The sequence below is a fragment of the Rana temporaria genome, chromosome 1, assembly GCF_905171775.1.
Source record: "Rana temporaria chromosome 1, aRanTem1.1, whole genome shotgun sequence".
NCBI classification, from domain to species: domain Eukaryota; kingdom Metazoa; phylum Chordata; class Amphibia; order Anura; family Ranidae; genus Rana; species Rana temporaria.
Genome location: NC_053489.1, coordinates 132,879,174 through 132,892,023, shown reverse-complemented (window position 1 = coordinate 132,892,023; position 12,850 = coordinate 132,879,174). Strand labels below are relative to the sequence as shown.

General features: G+C 38.6%; 1 protein-coding gene across 3 annotated transcripts in view; it reads left to right on the top strand.

The window, feature by feature from the left end:
• EFNA5 (ephrin A5) overlaps positions 1-12,850 on the top strand; it is a 557,557-nt gene that overhangs the window by 524,737 nt on the left and 19,970 nt on the right. For 2 of the 3 annotated variants that reach the window (XM_040343117.1, XM_040343126.1), the window contains exons 3-4: positions 6,092-6,157; positions 6,588-6,668. In XM_040343117.1, coding sequence (XP_040199051.1) covers positions 6,092-6,157; positions 6,588-6,668 — 147 coding nt within the window. The remainder of the gene's footprint in view (positions 1-6,091; positions 6,158-6,587; positions 6,669-12,850) is intronic. The other variant, XM_040343134.1, reaches the window with a different exon arrangement.

The following is a 12,850-nucleotide window of genomic DNA, read 5'->3' as shown; positions in this document are numbered from 1 at the left end:
CACATCCTAGAGATCTCCATCGACGTCTAAAAGCATTGCTGGTATGATTAGAGACCTTGGGCCGAGTAGCTGAAGCGATCATTTTATCTTGCCGAAAAATCGCAATGCGATTATTCGGCAATCGGAATATCCCGCGATTATTTTCTCCGCCCTTCTTTTGCATCAGAGCCAATCAGAGTGCTCCTACCGCAGTTGTCGAAATTCCGCAATAAATATCGCATTCGCATTTTGCGAAATTTCGATAAAATATCAGGAATATTCGATTTCATAATGAGCCAATCAGAGTGCTCCTACCACAGTTGTCGAAATTCCGCAATAAATTTTACATTCGCATTTTGCGAAATTTCGATAAAATATCACGAATATTCTGAGCCAATCAGAGGGCTCCTACCGCAGTTGTCGAAATTCCGCAATAAATATCGCATTCGCATTTTGCAAAATTTCGATAAAATATCACAAATATTCTGAGCCAATCAGAGGGCTCCTACCGCAGTTGTCGAAATTCCGCAATAAATATCGCATTCGCATTTTGCGAAATTTCGATAAAATATCACGAATATTCTGAGCCAATCAGAGGGCTCCTACCGCAGTTGTCGAAATTCCGCAATAAATATCGCATTCGCATTTTGCGAAATTTCGATAAAATATCACGAATATTCTGAGCCAATCAGAGTGCTCCTACCGCAGTTGTCGAAATTTCGCAATTATTTTCGCATTCGCAATAGCGAAATTTCGCAAACATTTCATTTCGATAAAATATCACGAATATTCGAATTTAGCGAATATTTCTCAAACATTCGGCTATATATTTGTGATATATCGCGAAATCGAATATGGCGTATTCTGCTCAACACTAATAAACAACTGTATTTTGGAACATAATTTATAAAATAAGTATACAGGTGGTCGGTAACAGTACAGAAGCCGAATAGCTTGGAAGTACACATTTGGCAAGACACGTGTCGCCAGATTCATTAAAGATCAAGACTGTGTTCAAGCTTAGTTATGGCCTGTGGTGATGTTTTTTTTTTTTTTACTTTATCCCTGCTTCTCTACCCATAAAATTTTGTGGGAATGCAAATGCAAGCATGTCATATGCAAATTGACTGCAAATTAATTTAAGCTGCAATGAATTATGGATGGTCTATGAAGTATCTTAACTGCTGTCAAAATCACACTGCATTTGCCCATCAAAGCCCTTAGACATAGGTATTTAAGTTGTACAGTAGATTGTGTCAACCAATATTCATGTGTATGGTCACCCTAAAGACATATGTGTTTAACCCCTTGACGCCAGCAGTAAGCAGATATGCAGCTGTTGTCTCACTTTTTTTATTTTTTATATAACATTTTATTGATTGTAAGCAAAAGAGAAGGTGTACAAAACATTGTCAGAAGTCAAACAAACATACCCAATGCTGATAGATACACCAATAACATCTGAAGAAACAAATAACTGACATGTTCTTTCCTATATCGGTCCATAAAGTACATAAGTAGGGGAGAGAGATGAGGGATTGAAAATGCAGTAAACAGGAGCCATGGATTAGTGATATAGAGAAATGAAGAGAACAGGTAAAGGTTGAGAGAAAGGTAGTGAGAAGTCAGGGAGGGTCTAGAAAAGAAAGTACGGTAGGGTAAGTATCGAAGGACAGTAGATGGGGAACATCAAATAACTGCTCCCCAGCGACGTCTCACGTTTTTGGGGTTTCATTCGATATGTGCAAAGATAGATCACATAAATACGTATAAGCATAACATTTATTTAAGTATTTATTAAAGGTAATGACAGATACTGTATAGGTGACGATAAAGCAAAAATTAAAAAAAACATAACTAAAGATGCTGTTTTGGAGTCCCATCTGCGCATGCAGCACCGACACATGCATGATTGCAAGCTCTGAAGACAAGACTGACTGTTCCAAGTGATACCTGTAGAATATAGACTTGTGTAAGGAATGGACAACCCCCAAGTCAGCTCCCTTTGTAAGCAACAATATGACCTTTTAAGTACCTGACCTGACACATTACTTTTGCCTGACTTTGCCCTTATACAGCCCCTTAGCCGAGGCTTGGAGGCATTCTTAAATTGTGTGAGACAATTGGACAACTTTAAATAATAAAATATGTAATATGCAATTTACAAATCAGTGGCCTTGCTGGACTAAGCTTTTTTTTCTGTGGGGCCACAAACCTGCATATCAGTCTTTGTGCTGGGAGCACATCGCACCGCTCTTGTGCGCAAAACAAGGTCCATAAAGACATGAATGAGCAAGTTTGGGATGGAGGAACTTGACTGGCCTGTCCTCAACTGATAGAACACCTTTAGGATGAATGAGAGTGGAGACTAGGAGCCAGGCCTTGCCTAACCTCACAAATGCGCTTCTGGAAGAATGGTCAAACATTCCCATAGGCACATTCCTAAACCTTGTGGATAGCCTTCCCAAAAGAGTTGAAGCTGTTATATCTGCAAAGGGTGAGCCAACTCAACTCAATATTGAACCCTACGGACCAAGACTGGGATGCCATTAAAGTTCATGTGCGTGTAAAGGCAGGCGTCCCAATACTTTTGGTAATATAGTGTATGTATATGCACTAAGGATCTATTATGTGGCGCTTTTTTTTAAAGCGTGATATCTGACAGTTTTGTACTGCAAACACATAAGGGTCTATTTCTACAAATAAAGATACATTTATGTGTCAAGATTTACTTGCATTTAACAAATGTTAACGCACATCCACCACTGCATTTTACAGCAGTTATAATATCTCCAGTGGAAGCTGCAAATGGCAAATGTGAACCCAAGGAAAGTTGTCTTTATTTTAGTGCAGCCATCATTCAATGAAAAATAATTTAGACAAGTAGTGCAATTCTCCAAGTAGCCAAAGGAAAATCTAGACTGAGGCCATTCCATAGCTTTATATGCACCACATTCCAATCCACACAAGCACAAAACAACCATTATTATGCGGTGTTGTATTTTCCTACTGAAAGCAGAGAAGGATTTTGCCAGCAAATGTAAAATTGTTCACATTACAAAAGATAGCAAGTGCTACGGAGATCTGGATTTCCTCTTGAAGAATGGGAAAATTCATGCAGCTGGTGAATGTGTATTAAATAAGCACTGTGTGACTGGCATGTAAATGGCAAAAAAAAATAAAAAATTGCAAATTATCAGCTAACTATTAATTTGCTGCTTTAAAAACATGTCCCAAAATAATGCCCTACAATTGGGTCACATGACACACACTTGTGTAGTTGTAGTATAATGTGGTAAAAACCCTCAGAAAGGTAGCAATTAATCATCATTAAAATTCACAGACTGCTTGTATAAATTATCTGCTCATTACTTTTTTTCCCAAGTGGTTCCCTTAATTAACCTAAAAGTTCAAAGTCTAACCAAAATGTGAACAGGTTGGTTTGTGGTTGCTGTACAGCTATGAGAATCTTTTTTTTTTTCATCACAATGGGAGCTGAGGTCCCTGTTCTGGGATGCTTTATCTCACATTCCAAGAGCATCTGCCTGTTTAGTGGTATGCATGAAGATAATTTAGGGAGTTTTATGAAACATTGTCCAAATTAGGCTGTACGATCATATGGAAAAAATCAAACAGTCACAAGCAGATTGCTAAAGATTTTCCACATAACTTTCAAGACATTCAGACATGTGGATTTAATGATATTTATCTGCTATCATAATTTTAATTATTTCGACATGTACAGATGTACTGTAAGGCTAATTGACGCAGAACGTTTCTCAAAACCCTTCAGTTGTTTTTATACAGGGGCTGATTAATATACCTGTTGTGTAAAAGTGTATTGGCATACTGAGTCACACTGATTAGGACTTGTATTGTGAAGTTCCTCTGCCAGTCTCCACCTCTTGCTTTTTTAAGAGCGGTAAGGATGTGGAATTCCCTTCCACAGGCAGTGGTTTGAGTGGGGAGCATCGATCATTTAAAAAAACTATTAGATAAGCACCTGAATGACCACAACATACAGGGATATACAATGTAGTACTGACATAGAATCACACACATAGATTGGACTAGATCAGGCATATCCAAAGTCCGACCTGCGAGACAATTGTGGCACGTGGTCCCGTTAAATATGGCCCCTCTGGTAATTTGGATATATATTTCTTTTGTGGCCCCCAACGAATCCCAGAGTGACGCTTGGGGATTCATTGGGGGGCCAAAAAAGATATATACTGTATTTATCGTTCTTTGGAGGGGACAGGGAGGGGACTGGGCGAGTGCCATCAGATTACATACAGGAGAATCTCATGTTTACTCTGCGGCCTCTGCAATTGGAAGTCCCTTCTCCTGGGCTGGCATTGGACAATTGTTCTGTCTATCATAGGAGATGGGACTTTGTATTAAAGAGGCTGTCGAGTAAACAGGAGATTCTCCTGTATGTAATCTGTCTGCACTTGTCCCGCCCCCCTCCCTGTCCCCTCCGAGGCTGCAGATGGGCATGGATCAAGCTGCACTTATGGCAATGGTGAGGCTGCATTCATGGTAATCGTGAGGCTGCATTCATGTCAATGGTGAGGCTGCATTAATAGCAATAGTGAGGCCGCATTCTTTGGCAATGATGACGCTTCATTCATGGCAATGGTGAGGTTGCATTCATGGCAATGGTGAGACTGCATTCATGTCAATGGTGATTCTGCATTAATGGCAATAGTGAGGCTGCATTCTTTGGCAATGATGAGGCTGCAGTCATGGCAATGGTGAGGTTGCATTCATGGCAATGGTGAGGCTGCATTCATGTCAATGGTGATTCTGCATTAATGGCAATGGTGAGGCTGCATTTGTGGCAATGGTGAGGCTGCAGATGGGCACTGATTAGGCTGCATTGATGGCCACTAAACCCTTATTTTGCTTCACAGTTCTTTATTTAAAATTCATTTTTTTTCCTGAAACTTCCCTCTTAAAGTGAAGGTATGTGTTATACGCCAATAAATACGGTATATCCAAATAACACGCCCCAGCTACTCCTTAGACTCTTCACCACACACAGCCACAAAGGCAAGAGAATTCTTGTTTGGCAGTGTATTAGTTCATTTGCATTTCATTTAATGGTTCAAGGAATGTCAGACAAAATGGTCAGCCCTCGCGCATGTTCACTTCATCAAATCTGGCCCTCTTTGAAAAAAGTTTGAACACCCCTGGACTAGATGGACTTGTGTCTTTTTTCAACCTCACCTACTATGTAACTATGTAACTTCAGTCATTTAATCATGTGTTATGAAAATGTACCTTGCACCTTGCAACCTTGATATGGTTTTTAAAGTGAAGACGCTTTACCTTATTCACTAAGCTAAATGAACATTCTCTACTCCTTTCATCACATTATACACACAATTGAATGTGGTTGATTTTCTAAGGCAGCAGTCTGTTCAGGTGACTTGTTAGTGAATGAGGTGAAGCTGCATTCACTTCAATCATCCAATCGTGCTAACAAAAACCTATTTATTTTTTAATTTCCCTTGCATATGATTGAGTAATTATATATATGAATAAGTGACTAATTCACTTTGTGACCGAACCCTGCTCTCTTCTTTTTTCTGCTTTCTTTGTACAACTCCCTACAAACATTAATTTAGAGAAAGACAATCTAAAAACAAATAGCTACAGTTGTGCCCCCCCTTTTTGGAAATCCTAAATTCTCTCTTACAGTGGTGTAAATGCAGCACTTTGTATTAAATTTAAAATGTTAAAATATAAGATTTTACAAAGTATTTGAATGGTAAACAATTAGACATCAGAATAAAACATAAAACCGGAAAAAATAAATAAATAAATATATTGACCCCCAAATCATTATTTAAGGTCTTTCTAATAAAAATTCCACTGCCTCAAGTGAGTAACGGACAAAAGAGGTTGTTTACTAGTCAGTTTCTGATGCAAACTCATATGCATTCAAAGGGTGGTTAAATCCCTTTTAACTTTCCAAGAGCTTCAAACTTTAAAGAAATGCAGTCAACTTGCACATGCAAAATTTTTACAACTAGGGTTTACAACTGCATAATGACACCTTTGAACAAAAGTTTAAAGTTGAAACTTTTTTTTTTCTCTTCTTCAGCTTCAGCAATTCCAGATAATGGAAGAAGATCCTGCTTAAAGCTCAGAGTCTACGTACGGCCAGCAAGTAAGTGCTCTCTCTATGTTTGCTTTAAATATGGCCCTCATATGCATGTTTTATGGTGTGCTACAGTTAAAAGCATTACAGTTTTTTTTTCCTTTCTTTGTTTGTTTGTAAATATTAAGCCTTTTGTGATACCGGTAATCAACGTTTGTGATTTACTTTGCATCTTTATTTCTAATCATTCCTCTTTGAGCATTTTTACAAACATGCCTACTTGCTAACTTGTTGTTTCTTAAATGTTGTTGATGTCTAGATTGACTAAGAACAATACTGTATGCTTGGCATAAGGAAAATGCCCCATAGCTACAAATGCTTTAAGCAAAACATGCAGTACAAAAAAATAAATAAAAACAAACTATAGAATTAACATAAAGTGGTGGAGCTGGAAAGATCTCACTAACATATTTGGCTGTTATCTCTATTTTTATTATAGACAGCTGTATGAAAACTATAGGTGTTCATGACCGTGTTTTCGATGTTAACGACAAAGTAGAAAATTCATTAGAACCAGCAGGTTAGTATGCTTAGAGAAATCTCTTTTAACCAACCTGTTTCTGCTTTTGGTGCTTTGTATTCCAAGCTTTGCATGTCCTGCATGTTGTCTATGTAGAGCGGTGATACGGTTTTCATAGTTACCCTCATTCCTTTAGCATGTTTAGGCAATGCATGAAGGGCATTATGCATACCTGCTTTATTTTGGGCTTGCAGAGGTTGCATTAAGTTTTTGTTTTTAAAATAGAATTTAAAATATGTAACTAAAATTAAAATTCTGCATGCAGATGACTTGTTGTTTTGATTATGTGTATTCATGTGCCTCCCAAAACATATTTGGTTTTAGATTAGTGCTTTATGAAATGGTTGAGTTTTTTGATTGATATATCACTAACGCATGACACAATACACCCTTGTCTGTGCCCTTGTAATTTGTGATAGTTTTTGTATTTGTCAGTTCCTGTAGTTATCATAGTGAGTCAATTAATAAAGCAACATAACACTTTTTGGGGGCTAAGTTAATTATTTGGTAAAATTCAGTTTCCCCATTGTTGAGCCAGCTAGACAACAATGACATCATAATTAGACTAAAAATGTAATGCATTTTAATGTGTAACTTCATCTTTGTTGTTTACCATTAATGTTTTTCATCTGAGGTTAAACTATACGTAAGCATTTTCTAAATTTTATTTAGAGGCACATACATTTTATGAAGCAAATGAATGACTGTTTTGTAGTTAAAGGGTTTGTCCACCCAGAAGTCAAGAGTTATTTTAATTAGAAGGTAGAAAAGGGAAAACAAATGTATTATCTCAATCCCCACCCCACATTTTTGAACCAATAGGGAGTTAAAGATAGCTAGAGAGGGTTGACTACACAGTAATCAAGAAAGATATGGTTCCATGTTCCTAATACACTACTCTGGATTGTAAGGTTAGTGGGGTCTGATGCATTTCGAGAAAACAAAGTCTGCTCGCAAATTGCACTCCTCTGGAGGGACCTTTAGTAATGCAGAAGCAGCAGTTTCCTTTTGACGAAGCCCAGGCTTTTATTTTTTTTAATTCAAGAGCAAATCATATAGCTTACATAATTTTTCATGTTGGAAAGTTTGTTATCAGCCATGTAAGTAGATAACAGCCATTATATCATCAATCAGTTGAATATACAAAACTGTCCTAATATTTCCAAATTAAGATAACAAATAGGCATACATTTTTTTGTATCTTAGGCTTAAAAATTTACTTTAACATGGTCTTGAGCCTCTACCATAGCATGCAGGATCACAGGTGAATAAACTCAATAATGTGATCCACAAAATATACTCTTGTTGGAGGTTTTTACAATGACAGCCTACAACAGAAATGTATATTAACAAACAAAAATATACCATATGTTAAGCAATTAATATTTTTTTTTTTCATGTTATGATATGACCAACCTTATTACATTAAAGAGAGTTCTCTGAGCTGCACATCTGTAAGGAAAGGACATAAGGCACATTTCTAAAAATAACTACAACATTTTGAAACAAAACAAAATGTGTTACGAGTTCCCATGGTGTTACTAGCCCATCTGTCATTTGTCTCCCAAACAATTAAAAAGACAGTTAAAAAAGACAGTTATAAAGAAATAAAATAAACAGCAAATTATTATAAGAGGAATTTATTTTTATTGAATGCTAATTTTGTTCAGTGCATCTTGTGAGTTAACCAGTGGCAAGATTTTCTATAATGCGTCTATGACTTCACGTAACTTGAAACTAGGAAATCTTTCTGTAGACACTTATGACAGACAGAGGGGGAAATTAAGAAAGAATAGCGCTGGCATAATAAATACACCAGTCTTTTCATCCAATTCCTGACAAAAATTATGGCTACAGTGCGGTCATCCAGTTCTGGGAGGGCGCACCCGGCACTCTCTGTAAACAATGTATTCTTTGAATACAGCTGATCACATATCAGGGTTAAAAGCCAATCACAGCAGCTCTTTACTACATGTTGAGCTGTGTCCATTCACAGGCAATCACAATGTAAACACACTTTCCAGTTATTGGCATTGCTTGCCTCACGCTGTCACAGTGTGAGGAAAGGAGAAAGTCGGTAACCCGCTAGTGTGAAAGGGGAAATCTGCACTGATAATCAGGGCACTGACCATCAGTGTCCTGACTCCTGATTATCAGTGCAGCAACAACAGTGCCCATCGGTGCCAATCAGTGCCCATCAGTGCTGCCTAACAGTGCCTCTTCATCAGTGCTGCCCATCAGTGCCGGCTACCAATGCCCATTAGTGTCACCTATCAGTGCCCATCAGCGCCATATATCAGTGCCCTTCAGTGATTTCTACTAGCTCCCATCAGTGCCACCTACCAGTTCCCATCAGTGCCCCATATCAGTGCAGCCTCATCAGTTTGATTAAATATCACCAAAAGAAAGCTCTATTTGTGTAAAAAAAAAAAAAACACTTGCATAGGGGTGCATAGCTGCATGACCACGCAACTGTCATTCAAGCAGGAAGGGGATAAATGTGTCCAGTAGGCAAGTGGTTCATTAAGAAAATGGAGCAGGTCCTGCTCTCAATTGACAAAGGGGGACACAAGTGGCTTTATTATTTGGGAGCTATCTTCTCCATTTTCTTTACTGTGTCTGCACCAGGTACAACACAGAGAGTAGGAGAGCTGGAGCTGCTTTCTCACATTTCCTCTGCCCCCCCCCCCCACCATCATCAATTAGCTGAGAGCAAAGAGGGGGAGAAAGGCTGTTAACCATGCATTTGATGGGGTTAACAGCTGGGCATATAGGCAGGAAAATTAGCTTTCTCAGTATATATGCTGACACTACATGTGTTCACTACAGAGGAAGGCATTTTAGCTGGCTGCCAGGCTACCGCAAACATTTTATATCCTGTATTTCAGGACCAGTCTAAGGGGGATCTGCTGGAGGTTTATACCTGTGGTAATGTGATGCACACCATGTGTGCCAGTTTCTTGTGCCATTATCATCTTTGCTAATTCCCCCCTGTAAGCATAAGAAAGTGTAACTGTTTTTACATGCAACACACAGTTGAAATGAACAGTTGAAAACACAGTGGTGGGCATTTATCAATTCTATCACCAAGCAGGCAAAACTGCTAAATAGAAACAATGTGACAGATTAAAGCTCAATTGGAACATCAGCTAAATACATTTTAGGTAAATAAAAGCAAAAGGTGTCCTACAGATATTTTTTTCTAAAGCAGCCATATGCAGAGTAGAAAAGCCTTTTCCTTGCTATAACTGCAGAGTGGGACCCTTGCCTACAACTGCAGAGTGGGACTTTAGAAAATGTGCTGGCAGGCTTTTTGGATGACTGAAGAAACTATGGGTTGATTTAATAAAACTGGAGAGAGCAAAATCTTGTGCAGCTGTGCATATTAGCCAATCAGCTTCTAACTTCAGGTTGTTCAGTTAAGCTTTGACCAAAAAACAAAAATGGAAGTTAATTGGTTTTTATGCAGAGCTGCACTCGATTTTGCACTCTCCAGTGTTAGTAAATCAGCCCCTATGTATATATATTTTGGCCCAGATTCACATACATCGGCACTTATTTATGCGGGCGTAGCATATCTAATATACACTACGCCGACGCAGCGCACAGAGGTGGATTCACAAAGCACTCGCTCTCACTCGCTCTTAAAGATACGCTGGGTTTCCTCGGCGTAAGCCAGCATAGGTGGAAGTGGGCGTGAGCCATGCTAATGAGGCATGACCCCATGCAAATGATGGGACGAGCGCCATAGAAGTACTTAAAATGAACGGCGCATGCGCCGTCCCGTGGTCGCATCCCAGTGCGCATGCTCAGAATCATGTCGGAACTACTCCCTAAGATACGCCGGATCACTGCCTACGACCTGAACGTAACCTACGCCTAGTCATATTCACGTACAATGTAAACAACAAAAGATACGACGGCTTGTGTTCCCTGGTCCATACCTTTGCATGGGTTGCACCTCCTAAATGGGGAATAACTTTACGCCGGACATACGACTTACGCAAACTGCGTATATTATGCGCCGGGCGCAAGTACGTTTGTGAATCGGCGTATCTCCCTCATTTGCATATGTGCATAGAAAATCAATGGGATCGGCAAATGCACCCAGCGTAAATATGCACCCACTATACGACGGCGTAGGCAAGTTACGGCGGTCGTAGGAAGCCTATTTTTAGATGTATCTCAGATTGTGGGCACGGCGCATAGATACGACGGCGCAAAGTTATACTTACGCGGCGTATCTCGAGATACGTCGGTGTAAGTGCTTTGTGAATCCGGGCCTATATCATTGATGTTGCTCCCTGCCTGTCACCATTGTTCTTTCTGTAAATGTACGCTGAGCCACAAATAAGCTGCTCAGTATACAGTCTCTGCACTCATTCTGTGCCCGGAAGGAAGTAACTCCCTTGAGCATGCACAGGAGGTACATTAATTAGACTCAGCCAATCATGAAGAAGAAGACTCTGAACTTAAAAGAAGACTGTAGAAGATAGAAGTGCTGGCAATAATGTTGCACTGAAAGGGATCGCTTTGCTAGGTAAGTCTGCCATATTGTGTATGCTGTGCATACTTGCACAATATGGCACAAAGCTCATGGGGCACAACATTTTGCGTTTGGTCTGGAGGTTTAGTTCTGCTTTCATTTTAAGGTTACACTTAAAAAATCCCCCCTGTGCTGCTCAATATTCAGTAAAATCATTAAGAACCTCTGTTTTCCTATCTGGGTTGCAACCAGAAGCTTCTGTTTTTTGCTTTTTTGTGAAGAATCTTACTCTCTCCTTATTATGCATTATCATGCCAGCTGGGGTCACTGTGTCAAATCCAGCACACTAGGTCCCAAAACAGCTATGTCCCTCCATAGCAGGAATATGTATGAGAAAATGCATATCATTTTCATCTACAAAGGTGGATTATATCTACTTTTAGTTAATAGTTTTTTCTATTGGAATACAGTATTTTAGGCATTAAATATATAGATGTGGCTCTGAAAAATCAATATTTGTTTCACACGAATTTCCACTGTACAAATTGACTTTTCTAACACATAACATCGAATAGGAATAGAGGAAGGCATTTCATACCATTCATAAATCAATTATTAATTTTGAAATTAACCTCTCGCTGCTCTCGTTTTTGGTAAATAATCATCAAACAAATAATGACCTCACTTGACCTTTTCCTTCAAGCAAAAAATTGAAAGAAATTGTTCAGATAAAAGCTGTTGCTTTTAAGTATGGAAAGCAATCTGTTTGTTTCAGCGTTGCTGTACATCAATACCTTACACAAAAAAATCTAATATTATCCAAAAATTCGAATTTATTATTAAGGTACATCCTTTTTTTTTGTTTTGTCTGCCAGATGTGTCTCAATAATTTATCTTATTAGTCCCATACACATCCTGGACATATTTTTTTTCTGTTTTGAGCAAATACTATATTTTTTACTTATTATCAACACTTCCACCTGAGCCTTGTGTGCACAACCAGCTGATACTTAGAAATCTCATAGACCGCAAAAAGGCCAATGAGAAAAGATCAATAAGCAGTACACATGCAGCAAAAAAGGACTTTTGTGCCTCTAAAAGGGCACATACAAAAAGAAGGCCAGCTTTCATAATTAAAAGTTCATGGCAAATGATTAAATAAATTAAACAAGCTGCTCTATCCCATAATTATCTTCTTCCTCACCCTATTTCAAGTCATAGGATAGCTGTGTTTTACAGTGCCCCTTTTATTTTTGGGAAACAGCTTCCAGGTTGACTAGGTGTCATCAAATTTTGGTGTGATCCAAATATAAAAAATGTTCCTTACCCATTTCTAAAAGTGGAGTTCTTTTGCTCAGTACATTGCAGCATGAAGGCACCCCGCACACTTTTATATCTAACAGAAATATTTAAAGTGTGAGGCATTTAGAAATTTTACTTTTATTGACACAGGGATAGATTGGTATAACAGCTTGACTAGGTGTTAAAAATATTACTGCTATCTGAGTTGAAGGTCTAAAGCGCCATAGTAGAATGTATGAATCTTGTGCATATGTTTGTGTATGGTCCCTCTATTTTTCTATGTGAAATACATTTAACACCATCACAGCCTCTGTGGACATGAGTAGTGTACACATCAAGATGCCCGTAGTGATCCGAGACACCAGAACTAGATACATTTTTAACTGGCTGTCAT